The sequence below is a fragment of the Quercus robur genome, chromosome 1, assembly GCF_932294415.1.
Source record: "Quercus robur chromosome 1, dhQueRobu3.1, whole genome shotgun sequence".
In the NCBI taxonomy this organism is placed as follows: domain Eukaryota; kingdom Viridiplantae; phylum Streptophyta; class Magnoliopsida; order Fagales; family Fagaceae; genus Quercus; species Quercus robur.
This window is the reverse complement of record NC_065534.1, coordinates 4,078,919-4,091,764: the sequence shown is the minus strand read 5'-3', so window position 1 is coordinate 4,091,764 and position 12,846 is coordinate 4,078,919. Positions and strand designations below refer to the sequence as shown.

At 36.1% G+C, this 12,846-nt stretch overlaps 1 protein-coding gene across 1 annotated transcript; it reads left to right on the top strand.

Moving 5' to 3' along the window:
* The first annotated feature begins 859 nt into the window (after positions 1 to 859).
* Positions 860 to 6,328, top strand: LOC126716849 (amino-acid permease BAT1 homolog). Its single transcript, XM_050417859.1, has 8 exons — positions 860 to 1,341; positions 1,470 to 1,730; positions 2,987 to 3,005; positions 3,132 to 3,351; positions 3,439 to 3,620; positions 4,063 to 4,352; positions 4,441 to 4,570; positions 5,787 to 6,328. Exons 1-8 carry the CDS (start codon positions 1,244 to 1,246, stop codon positions 6,132 to 6,134), a joined length of 1,548 nt encoding a protein of 515 aa, XP_050273816.1. The 5' UTR covers positions 860 to 1,243; the 3' UTR covers positions 6,135 to 6,328.
* Positions 6,329 to 12,846: the final 6,518 nt, after the last annotated feature.

Genomic DNA, 12,846 nt, shown 5'->3' with positions numbered 1-12,846 from the left:
TGCACTGTAGCTCAAAGGTAGGGAAAAAAAAATTATGTTACGTTCACACTGATCAGAATATTTTAATATTATTTTTTTCTTTTCTTTTCTTCTCTCCTCTTTTCCATTTTTGCCCGTTGCTCCTCTCTACTCAGTCCTTCGCTCCTCTCTACTCAGTCCTCACCCTCTTCGTTTCTGCCCGTTGTCGCCAACCAAGCCCCTGCCCAGCACCAGCCACTTTGTCTCACATTTTCTCTCTCTAGATCTCCACCTCAAAGGCCAAACCTCCGAGCTCCACCCTCTCTTTGCTATCTCGCATTTTCTTTCTCTATTGATGAAATTTTTGGGGGTATTTTGTTTACAGTGTTTTCTCACCTCTCTCTGATGGTTGTGTTTAATGGTTGTGTGTAGTGGATATATTATTTTATTATGTTGAAAGCTAAAATAAATCCACTGCTCCAGCATGTGTAGGTAAAATAGATAAAGTAACTTTTTGTAGTACTAAATAGTTAAATTTTTAACTTCACAGATACTCTTAGGATCTACTAGCTGTTAAGACTTAAAAAAGAGTTAGAATCTCATCTATAGAATATAGTATCAAGCCTATGAAACAATCTGGTATTAGCGGTTATATAGGAGAACTAGCTGTACATTTATACTATAATAATTAAGAAAGTTCAACATGCCTTATTTAAACTCGAGAAATTCTCTTTCCACGACAAATCTTAATTAAGTATCAGTATGTTATTGGTTATTATTTTTAGAATAAAAAAAAAAAAGTAATTCTATTGATAAATTCAAATTTCAACCAAGAACAACTAATCACATGCAAAGATGTTGTGGATTAGATTCTGGAAATCATCAAAATACATTTGCAAAGTACAAAGCAAGGCAAATCACGTATATAGTCATTCACCAGTCACCACCACCTTCTTCTCCAGCTATCAAAGATTCCAACTTTGTGTATATTATTGGCGGCTCTGTTTGATCATTGAGTTGTGCTTATAGTTGCTACAGTGCCAAAAAAATATAGTATATACAATTCTTTATTCCACACGTTTGATTTTGCTTCTCCCTCACACACTATTGAAATTAGTATAAAAAGATCAGAGTTATAGTATCAGTCTATCAGTTATAGATTGAGAGAGAGAAAGAGAGACTCCAAGAAGGAAAGAAAGAGACTGAATATTTGGTTGAAACAACAAAATACTCAAATCTTTTGCTTCCTCTTTTTCTCTTTCCGACTCTTCTCTGCTGTAAGAAGATGGTTCCTGGTATTGAAAAAGGCAGCGCTTCTGTTGATTCAGGACATGCCAGGCTTCATGAGCTTGGCTACAAACAAGAGCTCAAGCGTGATCTATCGTAAATTTTCTCAACAACCTTTTCTTGTTTCTCATTCTTTTGCTTTGTTTTGCTCTTTGATCCTCAATTCATAGCAAAACTTGAAGTGGGTCATTGAGGTTTATGGGTTTTGTTATTGGGAATTGCAGGTTGGTTTCGAACTTTGCGTTTACATTTTCTATAATCTCTGTGCTTACTGGTTTAACCACACTTTACAACACTGGGCTAACCTATGGTGGGCCAGTTTCTTTTGCTTATGGATGGTTAATAGCTGGTGCGTTCACCATGTTTGTTGGGTTGTCTATGAGTGAGATATGTTCCTCTTACCCAACCTCTGGTGGTCTCTACTATTGGAGTGCAAAGCTTGCTGGCCCAGGATGGGCACCCTTTGCCTCATGGATAACTGGCTGGTAATCATTTTCTTAGAAAGTTACTTACTATGTTGGTTTGAATTGCAGTAATCATAGGAAGAATGAAAAAAGATAAATTGGTTTGGCCCCTTAATAGCTTTTATCACCACTGGGTAGTTGACACAATGAGTGCTTTGATTTAACATTTATAAAGTTCTTTAATTATAAATGTACCCGACCCTAGCTAGATTGTTGAGAATCCATAACTAACCCCAAAATTTTGGACTAAGCTTTAGTATAATTGCTGTTGTTGTTGTTGCTGTATATTTCTGTGCTTTTTGAGGAATTCAAGTTGTGCTTGGAATTCATGAATCATATCTGCAATACTTAGTAAGGTGGTGGTCGAATTTTTATTGGGGTTTTAGAGGAAGTGGGTAGAAAAGGATCTAGGATTAGATCAATGAAAGAATGTACAATTGGTGTACATATTTGAAATGTGAGAAGCCAATTTCATATTGTCCTCATGGGGAAATGGTAAACCACAAAAGGCTCCATCTTTAGAGTGTAGACTTCCTTTCTTTGTCAACAGGTCTGCCTATTTGTTACACTTCCGGTAAGCATGATGCAAGTCTCTGGGCGGAAGGTCATCATCAACCACCTGCAATCATCAGCAAGCATTCTCAGATTTGATTTGCATTAGCTGTCTTAAGAAACAGGCACCTGACTCTGATTATGACCTCAAGGAGCGTTTAGTTCAATTATCAGGGAATCAATTCCTAGGGGTTCTCAATGCTAAAGCTTCAATCATAGTAGACCATGGCATTAATTCCCATATGAGCTTAAAGTCTTTGTCCTTCGTAAGTTCCCAATTTCTTAAAATATGCTGGGTTTTTCTTCTTTGGTTGCCACTCTAGTTTTGTTCCTTTGGGGCTGTGAAAAAGGTACCAACTTCCCAAGCAGGGAATTTAATTTCTAATAAAAGAAACGAAATTGATCTAAGGTGATTGAGCCAACTTTAAAATGTGCTCAACACTAGTTGTTTGCTATTTCTCTTTTTTTCACAACCTGTAATTATAGTGCTTGTTACAATATGCACTGTCTGTCATAAGTTGAACAATGAGTGAAAAGTCATTAGTCAGTGTCATATATCTTTTAAAAAAAGAGATAGTCAGTGTTGTTTTATTGTTGCCACTAAGCCTAAAATTTTAGGTATTTTGTTGAACCAGCTGGTCAAGCCAATCATAAGATACAGGGAATTTGGAATTGCTGCAATCACATCTTCTGATGCACAGTAAATTATTTTTATGTTTATGCAGGTTCAACATTGTTGGTCAGGTATTACTGAGCATCATTTGTCCTGGAGTTTCAAGTTATTCAAAATCCACTAGGAGGTCAAGCTTGTCTTGGATGTGATATAATCTGTTATGAACTCATAACTGATTTGGATACATTTTCATGCAGTGGGCTGTCACAACAAGTGTAGATTACTCACTTGCACAGGTGATTTCAGTGATAATTCTACTTAGCACAGGTGGAAAAAATGGAGGGGGATATGAGGCATCCAAATATGTTGTTATTGGTTTCCATGGGGCAATTTTACTCCTACATGCTATCATCAACAGTCTTCCTATTACGTTGTTATCTTTCTTTGGACAATTAGCTGCTGCATGGAACCTAGTAGGTATGAAGAGTTTCCTTTCCATTTCTCCTCTTCAAGTTTTCCAATGGTATTGCTTCTTGGATCTCTAATGCTTCTTGGCATCCTCAGGTGTCTTCATTCTTATGATTCTCATTCCCACTGTCGCAACAGAGAGGGCTAGTGCCAAGTTAGTTTTCACTCACTTCAACACCGATAATGGTGAGGGAATCAATAGTAAAGTATACATATTTGTTCTGGGACTTCTAATGAGTCAATATACCCTAGTCGGGTACGATGCCTCAGCTCATATGGTAAATTGCACTGTTCTCTTCATCCCTTCAAATAAAACCACTGCCTTCAGAAGCAGAAAGAAAAGTGTCAATCTTGACATGTCTGAGAAGTTTCAAAACTTTTATTAGGTGACCCCATGACACTACTCAATAAAATGAACATTTTGTTAATAACAAAATCTCTGGAATCAGATGTTTTTAGTTTTTCAAGTATGGCTAGTCATTCTTGTAATGCGAATCCAAGCTCATAAAATCAGGTGCTTATTTTCAGTTCTACTTGCTTACAAAATATTTCAGTTAATTTATTTCAGATAAACAGAATCTTAAACAAGGTATCTGGAATTTATGCCATTCTTAGTCCCAATTCTTTGAGTTTTGGCACTTTTCTTTCTTCCTATGACTTAGCATTTATTCATATAACTGTAACTAAATCCTACTGTTTCCTGTGAATTTCTAATTCTAGACAGAGGAAACCAAGAGTGCTGATAAGAATGGACCAAGAGGAATAATCAGTTCCATTGGGATATCTATTATTGTTGGATGGGGATACATACTTGGGATCACCTTTGCAGTAACTAACATATCAGACCTTTTAGATGAAAACAATGATGCTGGTGGTTATGCCATTGCCGAAATATTTTACCAAGTATTTAAGAGTCGATACGGCACTGGCGTTGGAGGAATTATTTGCTTGGGCGTGGTTGCTGTTGCCATATTTTTCTGTGGTATGAGTTCTGTTACTAGCAACTCAAGGTAAGCATACATTTCTTTGACTTAATAAAATGAGATAGGACTCACTTTTTGATCCCTTAACTATTTACTGCATAATATTCATTTTCAGGATGGCTTATGCCTTCTCTAGAGATGGAGCCATGCCATTTTCATCAGTTTGGCATAAAGTGAACAATCAGGAGGTCCCCATAAATGCTGTGTGGCTCTCTGCCTTTATATCATTTTGCATGGCTCTGACGGTATGCACATCTCCCCCCCCCCCCCCTTCTTTTGTGTTTTAGATGAATTGCTCTTCTAATTGTCATAGACATTATAACATTATATATAGAGTTCTTCGTTGTTATAGTTATGCACTGCACTGGAGTTGCCACTACAGTGCATTAAAATTTGTCTCTCTTTTAGTGGATAACAATGAGAATTGTTGGCTATGTAGCTGGAAAATTCTTCAAGGGAATTATATTTGTATCATATCCAAATCTATCTAATCAGAGATAATACTTTTCAAATACTTCCTATCAATCCAATACTTCATTGGCATATAAAATTTTGACATTGTATCTGATACATTTAAGCTACTGATTTATAAGTATTGGAAACACCTCGAGCACTAGGAGAAGACCTCTTTAAGTAAAGACTAGGAAAGAATTGCAAGTAAAACTATTGAAGGGTTTATGACATACATTATGACTAACGCATAAACTAGTGATGCCTGCATGAGTAAGTCAAGTATTCTACTATACATTTCAAATGGATGAGGGAAGGTATGAATCTTGGATGCCTTAGTTTGAAACATAGGAGGTGCCAATTGACCCAAAGATGGCACATAAACATTGTATTGTATATGTGTCCTTTTTCCAAATCCATTCTTCATAGTAACATGCATGAAATATTTATTTCCCTGGACTTTTCCAGCATGCATGAATTGAAGAAAATAAAAATGATGAAAAGGGGGGGGGGGGGGGGGGGGGGGAAAGGTTAGATATATAATTGGTGATGGACCCTTTTTTTTTTTTTTTTTTTTGTTTAGTTTATTAAGTGTGTGTTTGGCAAAATTTATTTTTGCCAATTTACTTTACTATTCAGCTTATTTTTGTTACAATTCATGAGTTTCACTGCATTTTTTGGTACTATTCATGAGTCTCACTGTATTATTTTAACTAAATTTTACCTTTATCTATAGTACTTTCAACAAAAAAATTTTCAATTTCAGCAAAATAAACAAACCCCAAATAGAGTTTAAATGACAGTTCTAAGGGTAGATTTATCGATACAGATTTACAAAATATAACATTGGAAATATGGCTTGATCTTGGTTAAGTCCCAAGTTATGTCATTTTATATGTTGGCCAATGCACGTACACTATTGCACTTAGCCCTTAATACCCTCATGCAAAAGCTTTTATTTCTGTTATTCAACTGAGAACTGTATACTTGTTCATTTTAAATGTTTTGCAGTCTCTGGGAAGCACAGTGGCATTTCAGGCTATGGTATCTATAGCAACTATTGGACTGTACATTGCTTATGCCCTACCCATCTTCTTTAGAGTGACTTTGGCACGCAAGTCCTTTATCCCCGGACCTTTCAACTTGGGCCGCTATGGGATCCTTGTTGGTTGGATTGCCGTTCTCTGGGTAGCAACCATCTCAGTCCTCTTCTCATTGCCTGTATCCTATCCCATTACTAATGAGACACTCAACTACACTCCTGTAGCGGTTGGCTGTTTGTTTATTCTTGTCATTGCGTCTTGGGTTTTCAGTGCTCGTCACTGGTTTAGGGGTCCTATAACCAATATAGATGCCTGAAGAAATAGAAAGGAAGAAATATATCCAAACGACAAAATTTAGTTACAAAATTTGTTGTAATCGTAAGTTACAACTAAAGTTATAGTCTTAAACTACAACTAATTTTGTAAGTAATTTTTTTTTTTATGAAAATTTTGTAGCTAAACTTTATCCATATTGAAATACATAGAAAGTACCAAAGCATTTATAGTCTACACCAAGAAATGAATATGTGAATTCAATCAGATGCAACCATGTTTTTTAAAAAAAAAAAAAAAAATTAAATGGTAACTAATGAACCATTTGGGAGGACTTAAAAAAAAAAATTATATGAGGTGGTTACAATAAATAAATAAATAAATATATATATATATATTTAGGACTTCAATAGAGGAATTTTTTTTCTTTTCTTTTTCTAATGCAAATATTTAGGATTCGTAAGCATCTAACTAAGGGGTGTGCAGTTTTTTTCGTCTAACACACTGGATAATTATCCAAAATTATAAAAATTGTATGAGGTAATCACAATATAAATAATATATATTACGAAAATAAACTCAATTTGGTCTTAAGTCTTAACATCAAAATGAGGATAAAAAATATTATTAAAAGGCAAGCAATGGTTATATAAGAGCTACTATAATAGCACATGTATTGCCATGCACCTAATAAGTGGATCAAGATGGCAACACCAACACATGGGCATTTCCATGCACCCAATAGGATACACGTGGGTCTAAGGAATAATATCAAAGAAATGAGTTTGTAAAGTTTTTAGAATGGTCACCTACTGATCTCAAGATATCGTGTCAGTAATTTTAAATTGACCTATAGAAATTATGCTTAAGTGTAAATTTTAGCAATAATGCAATTAATGTGAATATTAAAGAGAGTGGTTAGCAGAAGTTAAACCCTAACTCTTTGTCTTTAGTAGAGGTTACATGTGGTATAAATGTCACATGTCATTCATAGAAAGACTTTCAAAATAAATAAAGGCGAAAATGCATTTTTTGGACCCTACATTTTGGGTCGGTTTTCAATTTGGTCTCTAAATTGATTTCACTCCTAGGTCAGTCCCTGATTTTAGAAAATTGTTTTTATTTTGGTCCCTGCCGTCAACCCAGTAACAAAAAATGCATACGTGACAAATGAAATGCACTGTTTGCTGACGTGGCTAATAAAATAAAATAAAAAACCACATCAGCACGCCATGTCATTGTTTAATTTAAAAAAAAAATTAATTTATCAATTTGAAAAAAATATAAAAACATAAAAACAAAATTAAAAACATAAAAATATATAGTTTCAGATTTGAACGTGAATACACAAGAGCTCAAGAACATGATCCCAGATCACAAGAACTCAAGAACACAAAATTCCTAGGCATTCAATATCTTTCCCAGAAAATTTCACCAAACATTGAAAAAATTCACATCTAAAAAGCCGATGCCTAAGATTTTCATCACAACATTTTCTTTCCAACCAAAACCAAAAATTTTCTTATGAAACAAACACACACAAACCCAGAAAATCATCAACATTTTCCCCAGAAAATTAAGATTTTCTTTCAAACCAAACACTAATCGCACCTCATCGCCGCATCAATACTTATCTCTCCTTCTTCTCTTTTCTCCTTTTTCTCCTCACTACCACAAAAACCCCGTACACACCACCACCACCACCAACATAGATTCATCCATATATCTCGCCGCCACCACCACCATGGGCAACTTAACGGACACTTTGATGCTGTCAACGACTCCTCCGCTTCCAACCCTAGCTTTAACTACACCTAACGCTGCTACTCCGCAATCCTCGTGTCCGTTACCTGTCCACGAAGATTGTTGGAGAGAGGAAGCCACGTCGATGCTCATGGACGCCTGGGAATCTCCATTTCTCTAATGGAACCCTGACTTCGTCATGGATTTTCTTCCATCGTCTTGACTCTTTAATCGGATCTAATGTGACGGTTAAGAAGCCGACTTCGACTCCGATTCCAATTCAGATTCAACATCCTCCGTCGTTGTCTCAGTCTCCTCCAGTGGGGGTTCCGTTGTATCAACATCAACTACCATCGATCTCGGCCCATCTCTCTCTAAACCCAGATCAAACCCTAATCCCAAAGAGAAAGCCGAAAGAGAAAGAGAGCTTCAAACCAGATTTTTGTAGAAAGAGAGAGGGAGAAGAAGCTTGATCTGCTCACCATTGGTCTGCTTGTGAGCTCCAGCGCTTGGTGGAGAAAGAAGGCTGAGTGAGCTCCGGCCATGGACAGTGGAGAGTGAGAGATTCTATCCATTGAGCGTGAAGAGAGAGAGAATTTGAGATTAGTCATTCACAGTGTAGGGATTTTTTTTTTTTTTAAGCTGATGAGGTTAAAGAATTAAAAAGATAATGATTTTTGATTTTTTAAGAAATGATTTTAGTTTAAATTAGATTTACGGTTTTTTTTAATTTAATTTATTTAAAAAAAAATTCAGAGTTGGCTTTTTTTATTAATTTAAAAGCTAACGTGGCATTTAAAAAATGTTAAATATAATTTTTTTATTATTATTTTATTAGCTACGTCAGCAAATAGTGCATTCCATTTGTCACGTATGCATTTTCTATTACTGGGTTGACGGCAAGGACCAAAATAAAAACAATTTTCTGAAATCAGGGATTGATCTAGGAGTGAAATCAATTTAGGAACCAAATTGAGAATCGACCCAAAATGTAGGGACCAAAAGTGCATTTTTGCCATAAATAAATACTCCCTTGTCTTATTGGGGGTAATTATTGGCCAGAAATAATTACTTTTTTGTCTATAAAAGAAAGGCTGCACATGAAAAAAAAGAGGATAAGATAATTATACAACACCAACACTTTATATATATCTTTTATAGATGATTATCGTTCTTAGATCATTTTCAACTTCGCAAGCATAAAGAGAATGAGAAAAAAAATACAATTTAAAGGTAAATTTATTAAAATTCACATTTAATAAAAATAAAAATAAAATTATCAAACTATGTAACTTTAGTGCAATAACTACTCAACCACTTTGAACAATCACAAGCAATAAAACAACTCTTATGACAATATTCCTCTTATTTGGGAAGGTGGTAAACAATTGTTATTATATAAGAATTTAAAAAAAAAAAAATGTTATCGAACTGTGAGCTATGTCAATTCACCTCAAAATCAATTGGTGATAAGTATTGAGGGTCATTTGTGAGAATCCAAGTAGGAAGAAGAAAGCCCAACGACAAGGGCAGCAAAGAATTGGCAAATAGATGACAAAACCATTAGGCCCAAGTGGCAGGAATAATGGATCACAGACCCATGAATTAAACAAATGGGCCTTGAAGAGGCAAGTGGACTTAAAGAAGCCCAGAAAGAGAGAAATAGCATACCCATGGGCAATATATGATGTAGAAAAGTGAAAAAGGGTCACCGCAGACCCAAAGTAATGCAAACAAAGAAAGTAATGGGTTAATGGCAGGCCCATGAATCCCAAGGATGAGAATAAGGTAATTGGGCCAGTGAAGCCCAATGAAGTTAGTAAAAGCTCATGGGAATGCAAAGTTAGTAAAATGGACAAGGAAGCCCAAAGAAAGCAAGTGGGCCAAAGATGCCCAAAGGGACACAGGAGCCCATAAGTAGGAAAATCAATGGTCATACCAAGCCACTGGGGGAAAGAGTAAACGGCTGGCCCAAAGAAGCCAAGCAAGATTGAGTCATTGCAGCAGGAGTGACAGGGTAATATGGTAGGAAATGAGGGTAATCAAGAAATGGGCCGAAAGAAATGTAAAACCCAATATCAAATAAAGCCCAGCTCCTTAAGGGAGCGGGAAATCAAAAAGCAGCTCACATAAAAGGTCAAAGAAAACGAACGGCAAGCTATGCAGGCAAGCCTCCAGACCATGGTAGACAAATGACCAGCAGGCAGATTTTGGACACATATGGAAGGAAGGCACGCGCAAGGCCCAAACACCACCAACCTGTACCCAACCAATATAGGGCATGGTGAGGTCGGGGGTCAGAGATTCAGAGGGCATGGTTAGGTGGTGGGGAAAGGGGAAATATTTATTTTTGAGGTTCCAGCTCAGGTTCTTTCGGGGAAGTGTTCTACTGGGATGACTTACTACCTAAAAGAAGCAAGCTGAGTTGGAACCACTAGGTGCATGCCATGAGGGATAGGGAGAGAGAAAGAACCCAAACCGTAGCAGGAAAGGGTGCCACGGCAGACAAACAAACAAAATACCCTTCTTTGTCTGGTGATGTGGGGGCGGCACACAGACAAACCAGTGGTAGTCAGCTAGTACACCCAGACCAGACAAAGGAGATTAAGGGCTAAAACAGTAAAATCCAGTCACGGCAGGCATTATAAAAAGAGGATCTTGCCGTGAACAAAAAACAAAGCAACAACGGGAACCATAATTAAGAAAGAGGAATTCGAAAAGAGATACCAAGAAATAGAAAAGAAACAAGTGGGAGGGAAAGAAAGAAAACAACTAGAAAAAAAAAATAAAGTGAGAATTAGAACGGTAGGCATGCACCGGTAGATTGATTCCCTCTCTCCCTCACGAAATCCTGCTCTCTGTTAAAACCAAAAGGGGCCTCTGTGCATCAACCATTCAGGTCCGTTTCTCTCAGGGCAGTTAATCTTCACGGTAGGACTTTTCTTGAGAGATTAATTACGTTGAGAAGAAACGTTCTTTCCTCTCTAGTTTTGCTCCTACGGACCAGATTTTAGTTGATTCCTTCATCTTCTGATTAACCCATACATATTACCATTTGCTCCATTTCGTTCTGTTCTTTTCCTTTCTGTAAAAGTGACTATTATTACTATGATTGTGTTTGGGGATCATTTGGTCATTTCCTACTAAGTAGTCAGATATTTTATTTATTATTATTATTATTATTATGTCTGCCACAACTTGTCTGAAACAGCTCTGCCTGCTACAAACACATTCCTAGCAAACCAAGCATAGTTTGTGCACAAGCCGGACCAAATTAAGTTGCAGCTGGACCAATCCCAACTTCCTTATCCAGAAAACTTGGGCCTAGTGTAGCAGGAAGCAGCCCAACACTACTAGCACAGCCCACCCTAAAAGGGGCCTCTGTGCATCAACTATTCAGGTCTGTTTCTCTTAAGACAGTTAATCTTCACGGTAGGACTTTTCTTGAGAGATTAATTGCATTGAGAAGGAACGTTGTTTTCTCTCTGGTTTTGCTCCTGCGAACCAGATTTTAGTTAATTCATTCATCTTCTGATTAACAAATACATATTACCATTTGCTCCCTTTCATTCTGTTCTTTTTCTTTCTGTAAAAGTGACTATTATTACTGTGATTGTGTTTGGGGATCATTTGGTCATTTCCTACTAAGTAGCCAAATATTTTATTTATTATTATTATTATGTCTGCCACAACTTGTCTGAAACAGCTCTACCTGCCACAAGCACGTTCCTGGCAAACCAGGCATAGTTTGCACACAAGCCGGACCAAATTAAGTTGCAGCTGGACCGGTCCTAATTCCCTTATCCAGAAAACTTGGGCCTAGTGTAGCAGGAAGCAGCCCAACACTACTAGCACAGCCCACCACTTTACAATAAGAAAAACAAACTTAAATTTTTTATGATATTTGACATTGCACTCATAGGTCTATTTTCAGAATGATTGTATGGAGTCAAATGGTGGTCCTCCAAGTAAACAAGGATATTCATCCATTTTCAAAAAAATGAAAAGTTTTAGTTGAACAAGAGAATTTTATCACGGTCTCCACCCATTTTGAAGCAGATGGTTAGACTTGCTTGAACAAAAGGGCACTTCATCACGCTACCACAAGTCCCCACCCATTTTATAGGGTATGGTAACATTTTCTTCAACAAGATAAGAAACTTTATCTTTTTATCATGATAAGCCACATACAAAAAAGATAAATAAGTTCTAATTTTGGATATTTGAAGGACATTTTAAAGAAGTTTGTTAATGGTTAGACTTTCTCTACTTCTCAATAATATAAAAGTCGTGTTATTTAGCACCAAAACACTTCTTTTCATGAAAGATTAGTGAAACTTTTCTAGTGATGGATCCTTTCAAGTACTGGAGCAATTCAAAGAATCCATATATTAAGCATATAGAGGTTTGTTTTAGTGGAGATATATTGTGATGCCCCAATTTGATTGACTGTGTGCTGTGTGTGGGTGTATGATGAATCCCACATCAAGCATATACTGGAATGAACTGAGTTTTATCTTCTTAAACTTATTTATTTGTTTATATACAATTTTTTAAAGTTTTGGTTTTTGTAAGTATATATACAAATCCTTATACTTTTACCCATTTTGAGAAAATAAGCAATCAATAATAAGCCAATCCAAAGTTCAAAACTCACTTGTTTGTCAACTAAAAATAACAGAAGCGGCAGGGTTGTAATTAAATACTACATGTGGTAATTTTATTTTTTTTAAACATAAATAATAATAATCTATATATATATATAAAACCGAAGCTTTTGAAGCTCCCACAATTTTCCACGTCAGCACAATATTTAAAAAAAAATAAAAAAACAAAAAACAATAATTTAACTTTTCTAAAACCCGATCACTGTCTCTCTCCTCCTGATAAACCCTTTCTTTTTCTTTGCCACTGTTCAAACTTTAGAGAGCTTCAATGGCTAAACAAAAAATGTGTTTATAAAAAAGCCAACTATGTTGACTTAAATAACTTCCAGAAACAACGAAACTCAT

Bases quoted from the DNA above. Each gene is read 5' to 3' on its own strand.
- LOC126716849 (XM_050417859.1), top strand. From the start codon at position 1,244: ATGGTTCCTGGTATTGAAAAAGGCAGCGCTTCTGTTGATTCAGGACAT. The intron at 1,342-1,469 runs GTAAATTTTCTC...TGGGAATTGCAG, and splicing joins GAGCTCAAGCGTGATCTATC to GTTGGTTTCGAACTTTGCGT. The intron at 3,621-4,062 runs GTAAATTGCACT...TTCTAATTCTAG, and splicing joins ACGATGCCTCAGCTCATATG to ACAGAGGAAACCAAGAGTGC.